At 57.6% G+C, this 11,954-nt stretch overlaps 1 protein-coding gene across 1 annotated transcript; it reads left to right on the top strand.

The window, feature by feature from the left end:
• The first annotated feature begins 3,066 nt into the window (after window positions 1-3,066).
• On the top strand, window positions 3,067-11,742 carry LSM4 (LSM4 homolog, U6 small nuclear RNA and mRNA degradation associated). Its single transcript, XM_077777350.1, has 5 exons — window positions 3,067-3,153; window positions 4,397-4,438; window positions 6,009-6,107; window positions 9,111-9,294; window positions 11,061-11,742. The coding sequence occupies exons 1-5, from the start codon at window positions 3,082-3,084 to the stop codon at window positions 11,150-11,152; spliced, it is 489 nt and encodes a 162-aa protein (XP_077633476.1). The 5' UTR covers window positions 3,067-3,081; the 3' UTR covers window positions 11,153-11,742.
• Window positions 11,743-11,954: the final 212 nt, after the last annotated feature.

The following is an 11,954-nucleotide window of genomic DNA, read 5'->3' as shown; positions in this document are numbered from 1 at the left end:
GGGGCGGCCGCCAAGGCAGGGGCGACGCGGAAGTAGCGCTCAGCCAGGGCCTCGATTCTGCCCTCCGGCCGCAGACGAGGACAGGCCGGAGAGGGCAGAGAGGTCTCCCGGGGCACCCAGCACATCAGTCTCAGGGAATTTAGGATTGGACGAACGTGTAATCATAATGTGTCAGCGTAGCTGCAGTCTTCCCACTTTACAGATGGGGAAACTGAGGCCTGAGTTGGGGGGAGGGGACCCAGCAAAGGGTCCGGTGAATGCCTGCCGCAGAGTGAGTTGAGGTAGGGGAGTGGCTTCAAGTGCATCTGACCTAACCTAACTTCATGTATTGGAAAGATGGAGCGACAGGGGGGCCGCTCTGAGTTCTCAAATTAAGAATTAAGCTGGTTGGGAGAATTTCAAGACCTGCAAGGCTCTTAGAATGTGGGCGCAGACCTGTGCCTCTCGCGTTAAGGCTGAAAGAAACTGACCCAGAGGGGATTTGTCGTCTCCCTGGATCACACAGGGTGTCGTTTCAGGAGAAAGCATTTTGAGCTAGAACTGCAATCTCCCAGTTCTCTGAAGGAGAAATTGAGGCCCTGGCAGGAAGCCCCTCCAGGACCATGCTGCTCTCAGGTCCTGAAATTTCTGGATTTCAGCCAGAGAGTGCCTGTGCCTTCAGTGTATAGACAGGGAGATGCACCTGCCTGGCTCCGTTGGTAGAGCATGTGGCTCTTGATACCGGAGGTGTGAGTTCAGGCCCCGCGTTGGGCGTAGAGCTTACTTTAAAATGTGTAGGGGCGCCTGGGTGGCTCACTCTGTTGAGCTTCCAACTTTTGGTTTTGGTTCCGGTCATGATCTCTGGGTCATGGGATCGAGCCCCATTGCTGAGGGTGGAGCCTGCTTTGGATTCTCTTCCTCTGGCCATCTTGGGCGCTCCCTCTGTCTCTCAAAATAAATAAGTAAAAACGTGTGTACAGGGAAGCAGGACCACACAGAGATTCAGAGCCAGGCCTCCCAGGAGAGTGCCTAGCCCATCAGCACCAGTCACTGAGGGTTAGTGGAGGCTTGCACTAAATACTGCTGGCCCATGCGGGGAATTGAGTGAAGGGAGTGGGTTCTTCTTTGCTGGAGGACAGAATTGGCCCGAGGGGATGGGCGGAACTGGAAGTTTCCTTCCTTGTTAAGCTCCCCGGAGGCAGGATCTTTGATTTTTATCCCTGATAGTCCCCAGAGCCTAGAGCAGGATCTTTCTTTGATTTTTATCCCTGATAGTCCCCAGAGCCTAGAGCAGTGCTTGGGGGAAAGAAGACTCGGTTTTTTTTTTCAGCCTGAAGAATGTTCCCGAAGGGACAGAGACTTGACACACTCCCAATTCCCTGTGGTCATGGTGGGGCCGGAAGCAGGAGGGTGGAGGGTGGATCCATGACCGCTTCCTGAATTGGGGGCCTCAGGAAGCTGTCAGGTCTAGCCTTAGATTGGTCTAGACCTGAGAACCAGACCCTAGACATTCTGAAAAAGCCCACAGGAAGGGATGCTCTTTCTTAAGCTTCTGACTTCCCCAACTCCAGATGGCCATGTCTCCCACCCCCGCCCCATGGCGCCTCACTCTCTGCCATCTCCCTGGACACCTTCAAGAACTTTTTCCCCACCAAGTCTTTTAAGTTCTCGGGGATCTTCCCCTTCCTCTAGCCTCGGTCCCCAGCTCAGTTTCAGGATGAGGATTCTCCCCATCTGAGCCTCTCCTTTTCTTACGTGGGGGTGGGGTGGGGCACACACCGTGTGCCTTCCTTGGTGGCGTGTGCATTTTCGTGTGTATTTGCTCAGCAAATATTTACTGAGTCCCTCTCGAGTGCCTGGCCCCGAGCTCGGCACTGGACAAAGTCCACACCCTCCGAGTTTTCCAGTCTAGCCACGGAGACGCAATAAACAAGATAATTAGAGGCTGCTCTGTCCTGTAATGGAAGCAGCAGTGGGTGGCCCAGGTAGAAATCTCAAGCTCTACATGAGGTTATTATGAGGGCCTGGCCGAGAGAGTGAAGAGGTGATGTGTGAGCCGCCACCAGCCCTGGGGAAGGACAAGAGCAAAGGTCGTACAGCACAAATGGGTGTGGCTTGTGAGAAACAGAATGGGCCAGTTTGGCCGCTGCTAGCTTGGCCTTGTGACCTGCCTGGGGAGTAAATGTGCAGAGGAGTGTGGGGAGCAGGTGTTCGGGCTTTCTTTGTCCCAGACGTCTCCTCGGCTGCCTTGTGACTAGGGCACTGCCCGTGACAGTCAACGAAGTCGTGGGTTCTCCGGGGCTGTGCTGCCGTTAGCTGGGACAAGGGAAAGGCCATTGCCGGCACAGAAGCTGCCAGGGTGGCTCAGTCGATTAAGTGTCAGGCTCTCGATTTTAGCCCAGGTCATGATCTCCCAGTTTGTGAGTTCCAGCTTTGCACTGATTGGGATTCTCTCTCTTCTCTCTGTCTGCCCCTCCCCTGCTCACGCTCTCTGTCCCACTCACCCTCTCTCAAAAATAAATAAATAAACAATAAAAAGAGAAAGTGGGGCACCTGAGTGGCTCAGTCAGTTGAGCTCAGCTCAGGTCGTGATCTCATGGTTCATGAGTTCCAGCCCCACATCAGGCTCGCTGCTGTCAGCCTTTCAGTGCAGAGCCTGCTTCCAGTCCTCTAGCCCCCTCTCTCTGACCTTTCCCTGCTTGCGCTCTCCCGAAAATAAACATTAAAAAATAAATTAAAAAAAGAGACCGTGCATGTCATAAAAGGACCCCTGTGGGTCCCCTGCTGACAGACATCAGCTTACTCGCCTGGGCTTCACCAGGATCTTGCCATGTGACCCTGGAAGGTCCCTCCTGCTCTGGCCACTGGTCCTTCATCTAGAGGGGCCTTGGCTGCACCCCCGTCTGCCTCTCAGTGCTGAGTCCATCTTCGTTCTTGCCTCCCAGGGCCAACTTGGTCCTGACCCCTCAGGTAACCTGGGAGGAAGAGCTGAGCGTGTCATCACCCTGGTCCACATTCCCATTTTGGACCCAAGAAGACAGGCTTGCCCAGGGAAGCCTGAGGCTTCTCCATAGCAAAAGGCGACCTGGGCGCGCGGCCCCCATGTGCCAGTCGGGGCCTCCTGCTTTTCCATGGCTCTCTGCCCCCGGGCACCATCACACAGATGAATTCCAAGTAAGAGCGCAGGAGCTGCAGGTGGTCAGTCTTGGGGCCCCTGCCTGCCCGCCCTCCTTGAGCAGCTGCCCCTTCTCCACGTGGCCCCTTCTATTGCCCTTCCAGGAAGCCAGGACAGGAAGTGGGCTTGGGCCTGGCTTCCTGCCGCCGCTGGACCTCCCCTGGGTGGCTCTTCACGGGGAAGGCCTGTGGGATGTGGGATCTCCCTCAAGCCTTTCTCCCGGGGGGGCCCCCCTGTGGGGGTTGAGGGCCATTTCTGGCCTCCAGTTCCCACCACCCAGAGAGCCCGAGCCTCCCGGCATGGAGCTTCGGGGGGGTGGGGGGCAGCGAAACTCCTGACTCCCGTGAGGCAGTGTCTCCGGGGCACCCTGGGTCCAGAACCTTCATCTGGCCCTGAATCCCAGACCCATATGGGTTGTGATTTGTGCGCCCAAAATGAAAAAAGCAGATTTTTTTTTTTTTAAGTATCTCAAAAGCTGACTCTTTGGGGATGAGTTTTCAAAGATCGCATCATTTATATGCCATCACTTGGGAGTAACTGACAGATTTCTTTTCTGGACTGTTTCTTCCTCCTACCTGATGGAGTGGTCTCTGAAAACCTAACTCGGACATAGCCATCTTCAGTCAAGGCTGACTCCTAGCCGCCTGGCTGCCCGTTGAGGCATGGCATGAACTGCCTTCAGCAAATGGGGTCAAGCCAGGCTCTATCTCTTACTAGCTTCTAGTGCCCAGCAAGTGCCTCAGTCTCTAAGCCTCAGTGTCCCCCTCTATAAAGCGGGGGTGACAGTAACCACATTGAGGATGAAAGTGAAAGAGCTGCGTGTATAAACATGGATGCATCTCAGAGACCTCAGTTGAGCAAAAAACGCCACCAGTAGAAGGACCTGTGTGCCGTGATGCTACTGATAAGCGGGGAGGGCTAAGCCCTTTCCTGTCAAGGGTGTGAATATGTGCAGCACGGGTCATAAAGAAATGCCCTTGGTCAGCCTCAAGAAGGGTGGCTGCTGCCTCTGATACTGGGCAGGAGGGAAGTGTTCAAGATTCTACTAAGCTGGGAGGTGGGTGTGTGTCCTGGGGCTGGGCAGAGTCAGGAGAATGCGTCTTCTGTGGGGGGTGAGGGGTGCATGCTCCTCTGCTGTCATGAGCTGGCAGATTTGTGACACGAGTCCCAGCCCGGCCCAGAGGCCAGGGCTCCTTGGCACTGATCAGACACCCAAGTCATGTGCTTTTGTTTGCCTTACAGCTTCCCTTGTCGCTGCTGAAGACTGCCCAGAACCATCCCATGGTGAGTCCCTGCCGGTGGGGGGGGAGGGGGGCAGCAGGATTCAGTGGGGGTCAGCCTCGGACTGGGGGCGGGGACACTGGGCAGCGGCTGAAGCCGACCTGCTCTCCTAACCCTCTCCTCACGTGTCAGGACCTGTGTTCCTTCTGCTGCTTGTGAAAGGAATACATGCTCATTAAAAATGTCGGACACAGAGGCGCCTGGGGGGCTCAGGCAGTTAAGCGTCCGACTCGTGATTTCGACTCGGATCATGATGTCACAGTTCGTGGGTTCGAGCCCTGTGTCAGGCTCTGCGCTGACAATACAGAGCCTGCTTGGGATTCTCTCTCTCTTGCCTTCAAAAATAAACAAACATTTAAAAACTTAAAAAAAAAAGTGTCAAACACTGTGGGGCACCTGAGTGGCTCAGTGGGTTAAGTGTCCGACTCTTGATTTCGGCTCAGGTCATGATCTCAAGTGTTGTGGGATCAGGCCCCAGGCCGGATTTTTTTTTTTTTTTAATGTTTATTTACTTTTGAGAGAGAGAGGGAGGGAGACAGAATCCAAAACAGGTTCTGCACTGACAGCACAGAACCTGATGCGGGGCTGGAACCCATGAACCGTGAGATCATGACCTGAGCCACAATTGGCCGCTTAACTGAATGAGCCGCCCAGGCACCCCTGAACCTTTTTTCTTTTTTTAAGTTTTTATTTATTCATTTAAGCAATTTATATACCCAACATGGGGCTCCAGCTCACAACCCCGAGATTAAGAGTCACATGCTCTTCTCACCGAGCTGCCCAGGTGCCCCTATATTTCAGCCTTTTAACGCGTACAACTCAGGCATTTTGTACATTCACGGTGTTATAAACAACCACCTCTGTGTAGTTCCAGAACAATTCCATCACCCCAGAAGGAAGCCCATCCCTGTTAGCGACTCCCCCTCCCCCAGCCCCTGGCAACCACTAACCTGCTTTCTGTCTCTGTGGACCTGCCTGTTCTGGATGTTTCCTATCAATGGGATCGTATCACACATTGTGTGGGCTTTTGAGTTTGGCTTCTTTCCCTCCGTGTGATGTTTTTCGAGGTTCGTCCACATTTGATTACGTATTAGGGCTTCGTCCCTTATGGCCACGTGATACTCCTTTGTATGAGCATACCACGTCTTGTGCGCCCATTTGTCTGCTGGTGATGGACACATGGGTGGCTTCTCCGTTTTGTCTATTTTGACTTGATATCTGACTTGGTTCTTTTTTTTTTTTTTTTAGTTGATTCTTTTTTAAATGTCAGCCTGTTTTCAGAACGATGTGCTGTGTTTCTTGTTTGCTCTTTTGTTTGTGCTTTGCACAAAAAATTGGTTTCATCCTAGAAGTCTGCACTGCCCAGCAAAACATGTCACCTGTAAGCTGGGCCAGTGAGGGTGGGGGGTGGGGGCGAGGTGGGGACCATCCTAGGCACCATGTGCTGTGGCCACTGGTCCCCGAAGGTGCACAGGACATGACAGAATGAGGCCCGGGCCATAGTCACGTGGCTCTTGGAAGCAGGCTGCACCTCCCCGGGGCCCATGGCTGACCTGGGGCCGTGTGTCTCCAGCTGGTGGAACTCAAAAATGGAGAGACCTACAACGGACACCTGGTGAGCTGTGACAACTGGATGAACATTAACCTTCGGGAGGTGATCTGCACATCTAGGGTGAGTGCCCTTCCACGCCTGGTCTGCGCCCACTGCCGGGGGCCCCTCTGGCCCAGCTGGTCGGGCAGGGCCAGACTGGTATAGGGACTGGGGCAGCGTGGCCACCGAGTATCCACAGGGACCTGGACCTGGACCTGGAGCTTATAGAGCCTCAGCACGCCCTCCCGGGTGCGAAGGCCCCTCCCTGGCCTTGTGGGATGATGTCAGCCAGGTCATGCTTGGGGGGGGGGAGGGGAGGCTCTGGAAAAAGTCGGGCTTAGGAAGGGCAGGGCCAATGAGCACTGAGTGTTATGTGGAAACTAATTTGACAATAAACTATTAAAAAAAAAAAAGAAAGGAAGGGCAGGGCCCGAGGGACTGGTCCAGGCCTGAAGAGGGCCCATGGGTGGCCCTCCGAGGCCACCTAGTGCCCTGGACTTTGCACCTTTGGGGTGGCTCCCCCATCCCCCCACCCCTGGGGCCAGTCCTAAACAAGAAGGACTTAGGCCTGGGGGCCACTTCTGCCTACAAATCCCTAGTGTACCGGTAGGGGGTGGCCTCCAAGGCGAACCTGACCTTCCTGGTCAGCCTCTGCTGCCTTTGGTCCTGGCCACGGACCTCACTTGCCAAGCGGGCCAGGGTGGTATAGCCTGGGGATGTCCAGGCCACCAGGGGGCGAGGGCAGCCCTGTGGCCCTTTGGACTAGTAGACTTGTTTACCTCCCAAGGCCTCAAACCAGGAAGTGCCAGGTCAGGAGGACCCCTGCATGGACCAGGACTGGGGGTCTAGGATCATGGGCCTTCCTAGCCCTCAGGATGACCCCCAGAGCAATGAGAATGATGACAGTGGTGAAGGCAGGGCTACCTACTGCTAACCTATTGGGGGCTGCTAGGGCTTTCCTGCTGCCTGGATTCCGGGCTCCATCCCCCTTTTGGCACAGCCCCCTCTGTTACGGGGGAGGAAGATGCAGGGGGGCAGCCAGAACGGGGCTGTCTTGATCCCAGAGAACAGCAGGGCACTAGGCAGCCTGTCTCACCCCCGGCCTGTCCCCTGGACAGCTCACGCCCCAGCAGGCAGACTGGTACGTGTGACCATCTCCCCTCACCTGTGCAGCTCTGTGCCCTGCTTCTTGTGATGGAGCGCGGCGGGAGGTGTTCTGCTACAAGCTTGCTCTGGGTTTCCGTGCCGCTCCTCTGGCGGCAGGTGTCTGGGTGGTCCCGGTGTGGCTGTAGCAGACGCTGCCACGGTACACAGCCGAGCGCATGGCCGGGAGGGCCGTGTCCACTGCTGGGGCCTGGAAGCAACTGCCGGTTCGCACGGCAACGTCAGCCTCGCCCTCCACAGCCAGTGGAGATTGGACATGGGGCTCCTCCTGGCCAGTCCCCCCTCTGTGATCTGCCGGTTGGAAGGAAAGGCTGGTGTGAGTTTCAGTGTCATCTGGGCTGCCCAGCACCCCCATCCGTAAGCATGTGGTAGCAGCAGCTCCCTTGGGCAGCAGGCAGCATGGGCAGGATGCAGACCCCCCAGGGGCCGAGAAAGCACTGGAAAGCTAGGGTTGGTTGGAGGGCGGTTAGCTTAGGTGGCTCGGCTCTGGCCACGGAACGCGGAATACGCCATGGTTCCTGCCGGGAGCGCGCTGAGCCCAGCCTGTCCTTGGCTGAGGGAAGGCCGAGCCCTGGGCTGCCATGGAGTCGTTCCGTGTGTGTCGGGCTGTACTTTGCACCCCCGTGGACTTGGCCCCCGGCCTACATTTCCTGGGAAAAGAGTGCCCCAAGACCTTGCAGGGTTCCCAGGCGGGTAGGGGTCTTGTGCACATTCCTGGGAAGAGTCGGCCCTCAAACATTCCTTTTGGCCCTTAGTTTTCCACTTGTCCCGTTGAGTGCCTCTGTTGGGCCAGGCCAGCCTGACCCAGGCCCTGCCGAGAAGCGTCGTGGTGAGGACTGGGGGGTCCAGGGGGCTGTGAAGCAAGGCCTGTAGGGGGTCAGAGTTAGCCAGCCATGGAGAAGTGGGAACAGCACATGCGAAGTGCTAGAGGCAAGAAGCCCACTGTGTGTTCCAGAAATTTCTGTCTGGAAGGCACGTCATCCAGAGCTGAGAGAGGGCAGCCAGGGTGGGGTTGGATCTCAGGCCCTCGGGAGCCACACTGAGGAGTTTGGACCTTGTCCTCAGGCCAGGGGGGCCCTGATTGGTTTCTAAGCAGGGAAGTGTTGTGGTCTGATTTCTAGGGGTGGCAGGGAGGAGAGGGCCACCAGGACTTCCGGCTCAGGGTACCAGGGCTGGGGCCGGAGGACTAATCTGAAGGAAGAGGCCCTGGGCTCCCGCCCAAGGGCAGCAGGAGGGGGTGTGGAGCAAGGCCTTGTGCTGGTCACAGGTTACATGGCGGGGGAGGCGGGGAGCCAGTTGATGTCCTAGGACCCACAGGACTGGCACTGCTCCGGAGTCTGTGACTTTGCAAGCCTCCTAATCTCTCCAGCCTTAATTAGCTCCCCTAAAAACTGCCATCAGTGGTTACTGCCCCTGGCCAGCCTCACCACCCCCTCCTGCCCTCTTCACCGGTCACACAGAGGCCCACACCCAGCTCAGAGTCTGTCAGGAGGTACGGCGATGAACGAGGAGAGGCTTCCAGAAGCTGGGTTCTAGAAGGCTGGGGGCCGTAGGGTAGAGGGGCTGGGCTATGGCCGGGCTGTGGCAGTGCCTGGTGCATAGGCTTCGGGCTGCAGGTAACAAACCCCCTCCCACGCTGCAGGACAGGTCAAGAAAGAGGAAGCTATCTCGTGTGCTCGCCTGAGTCCTCCTGCAGAAAGGGGCACCGAGGGTCTGGAAGGGATGCCACTGGAAGGCAGCCCCACGTCGAGTCCAGGACTGGGAACCATGCAGGGGTGGTTGTGGGTGCAGGCAGGCTAGGACTGTGGCCCAGCTGGGCATGGGGACATGAGGGACAGATGTGCCCTGGCCAACCACGCCCCCTCTGCAGGGACTGCCCCCAAGCCCCTCAGATCCGAGACTCCCCCTTCTATCACACAGGACGGGGACAAGTTCTGGCGGATGCCCGAGTGCTACATCCGCGGCAGCACCATCAAGTACCTGCGCATCCCTGACGAGATCATCGACATGGTGAAGGAGGAGGTGGTGGCCAAGGGCCGGGGCCGCGGCGGCCTGCAGCAGCAGAAGCAGCAGAAGGGCCGAGGCATGGGGGGCGCCGGGCGAGGTAGGCCTTTCTCTCCCTTCATTGCCTCTGGCACCTGCAGCCAGCTAGGCCACGGGGTCTGCCCGGGCCTTGCCGCCGGAGGGTGGCCGCAGCACGTGGCAGCAGCCCGTCCCGGTGTTGACATTCTTGGGTGGTGCCGTCACGGTGCCACAGGCCTGGCTCGGAGCCCCCTACGCAGAGCTGGGGGTGATGACTCACAGGGCTCTCCTGGTGCGGCGGCTGCTGCTTGCTGCCTGCCCTGGCCCAGGGAGCGTCCGCGGTCCCTGTGGGCAGTGCTGACCACCCCCACCCTCCCCCGGGCCCTTCTGCCCTGCAGCGGCCATCGGTGCTCCCTGAACCCTGGGTCCGGCCCAGCAGGCTGACACGGGGCCTGTGCGGACCTGGGACCTGAGCCCTCGCCATATGCCCACCTGTGTGTCCTGGCAGGTGCTCCGGGCACGGTGAGGCACCTCCCCGGCCTCAGTTACCCCTCTGCATGGAGTCGGGGGCCCCCAGCTCGAGGCCTGGCGCAAGACTCCTCCCTGTGGTCTCTCCTTTATGTGAGGCCCAGTTCATGACTTTTTGATGGACTCCCCTCCCCCTGCCCCCAACCCTGGGATTATAAATCTGGCTTAACATTTGATTTGTTGTGCAGTCAGCTGAGGCCTGAACCCAGACGCCATCTGCAGACCCTTCCCCCGCTCACTCCTCTTCTTGGAGGGCCCTGGCTTTGTCTCTTCCATCTGTAGGGGCCTTCCGTGTGCCAGGCCTAGGTACACACACGCCCCCGCCCCCCAGGGGCTCACAGGCAGGGCCAGGAAGGATAGAGTCGGCCCGGAGCCTGGCGGCTCTTGTGATGGTCAGGAGTGAGGTGGAGGGAGGAGATGGAGAGGGCACTCCAGGTGGAGGGGGTGCCAGGGCCTGGGGTGAGCAGGGCCTTTCCCACACCTGAGGGCGGGCTCTCCGTGCTGGGGGCCACCGCTGTTGAGTGAGCTGCCCAGAGGAGCAGGGACGGAGGGAGGAGCGATCGCTTGGGCCGCTCTCCCTGGGCCCTCAGCGGCAGGTGGAAATCTCACCCTGTGTGGCAGAGCTGGGCTTGCCCCTGAGAGGTGGGGAGCGGCGGCCTCTGCAGGCTTTGGCCTCAATGCCGAGAGGGCCCGCTCACGTTTGTGGTGGAAGGGGGCCTGGGGGCACCTTTCTGTGTCCCCACGCTGCCCTGGTCCTTCTGGCACCTCCCCGGGTGGGCCTGTGTTCTGTCCCTGACTACTCGACCTCCTACACAGCTCCCACCCCGGGCTCCACATAAAATGTCTTAGAAACACAGCCCATCACTGGCCAGCAGAGCTTAGAGGGCAGGGAGCTCCCATATCCCCGTCCCCAGGCTGGACACACAGAACCTCCCAGATGTTTCTCTCCTGGGCCAGTGGATGTGGGTGGTGCTGGAAAAAGGGAAGCCTGGGTCCTAAGAGCTGGGGGCCTGTGCCCCTCCCCCCAAGTCCTGTCCCTGTCTGGCTCTTGTTCCCCTCCTCCTGGAAGCCATCTGGCTTTGTCCTTTTGATGACTGCCTCCTACCCTGGCCCCAGGCCCTCTCCCAGGAAGCCTGTCCCAAGCCTCAGTGTGACTGGGAGCTGACCTCTGTCCTCCCTGCCATCCCTTGTACCTCCTGGGAGCTGGTCCCTTGTCAATACTGAGAACTTTCTGGAGCACTATCCCACATTCTTAGCTGGACTTCCAGACCTGGCTCTGCTGCAGCACTGCCCCACCCTCCACCCCCCTTGTTTTCACAGGTGTGTTTGGTGGCCGGGGCCGAGGTGGGATCCCAGGCACAGGCAGAGGTCAGCCGGAAAAGAAGCCGGGCAGACAGGCGGCCAAACAGTGAGCGTCCCCTGGTCCCCAGAGACTGAGCTGCCACTGAGCATCTGCTGCCTCTCCTGGAAGCTGTGCTTCTGCTCCGGATTCAGGAGTGTGTTCAGAACAAAAAGAAGAGGCAGGTGCTGGGGACAAATCCCCCTCCCTCCCTGCCTGTCATTCTGTAATCCTTTTTGCATAAAGACACCCCCCCCCCTTTATTTTTTAAAGCCAGCAGTTCTACAGTTGGATATGTTATTTGGTGTTTTGGGTTTTGTGAAGCCACAGCTGACTCGATTCCTGGAAGATTCTGTGTTTAATATGTCTTTAAGGCCCTCGCTCTTGTTTGAAGGGCGGGCGCTTTCCAAACAGGCTTGTTTTGCATTTTGAGTTGGATCCTCCTGTGGTGAACAGACCGGAGGTTTTTATTTTAAGCTGTTTGCACGGAGATTGACAGCCTCGGGAGTTTCCTGAAACACGGACCTCAGAACTGCCTTTTGAAAACAAATAACGTAGGAACGTAGGCCGCAGACGCTGTTCCTCGGATGCTGCTGGGCCCTGCCCCTGTGCCTCCTCTCTCCCTGTTTGTGTTACAAAAATAAAAACAAATACAACTACCAACTGCAAATTCCTAATTCCTTTTGAGCCACTGGGCACGTCCAGAGTGTGGTATCCTCAGGAAATCACAGCCCCGTAAAAGAAGTTTCCTTTCGAGGGTTGCTACCTCCCTCACCAAGGGGAAGTATTTCAGCAGGACACAGGTTCCATGTCCCATGATGTCCTTTTAATAAAGAGGAGGCTGTTGTCTGGGCAGTGGGAGTGGCCCTCCGGCG

This window comes from Crocuta crocuta, unplaced genomic scaffold, assembly GCF_008692635.1.
Source record: "Crocuta crocuta isolate KB4526 unplaced genomic scaffold, BGI_CrCroc_1.0 scaffold77, whole genome shotgun sequence".
NCBI classification, from domain to species: domain Eukaryota; kingdom Metazoa; phylum Chordata; class Mammalia; order Carnivora; family Hyaenidae; genus Crocuta; species Crocuta crocuta.
This window is presented reverse-complemented; position numbering and strand designations above follow the sequence as displayed.

Coding starts and splice junctions, on each gene's coding strand:
- LSM4 (XM_077777350.1), top strand. CDS start 3,082: ATGTGCCAGTCGGGGCCTCCTGCTTTTCCATGGCTCTCTGCCCCCGGG. Junction 3,154..4,396: donor ATCACACAGATGAATTCCAA/GTAAGAGCGCAG, acceptor TTTGCCTTACAG/CTTCCCTTGTCGCTGCTGAA. Junction 6,108..9,110: donor AGGTGATCTGCACATCTAGG/GTGAGTGCCCTT, acceptor TCTATCACACAG/GACGGGGACAAGTTCTGGCG.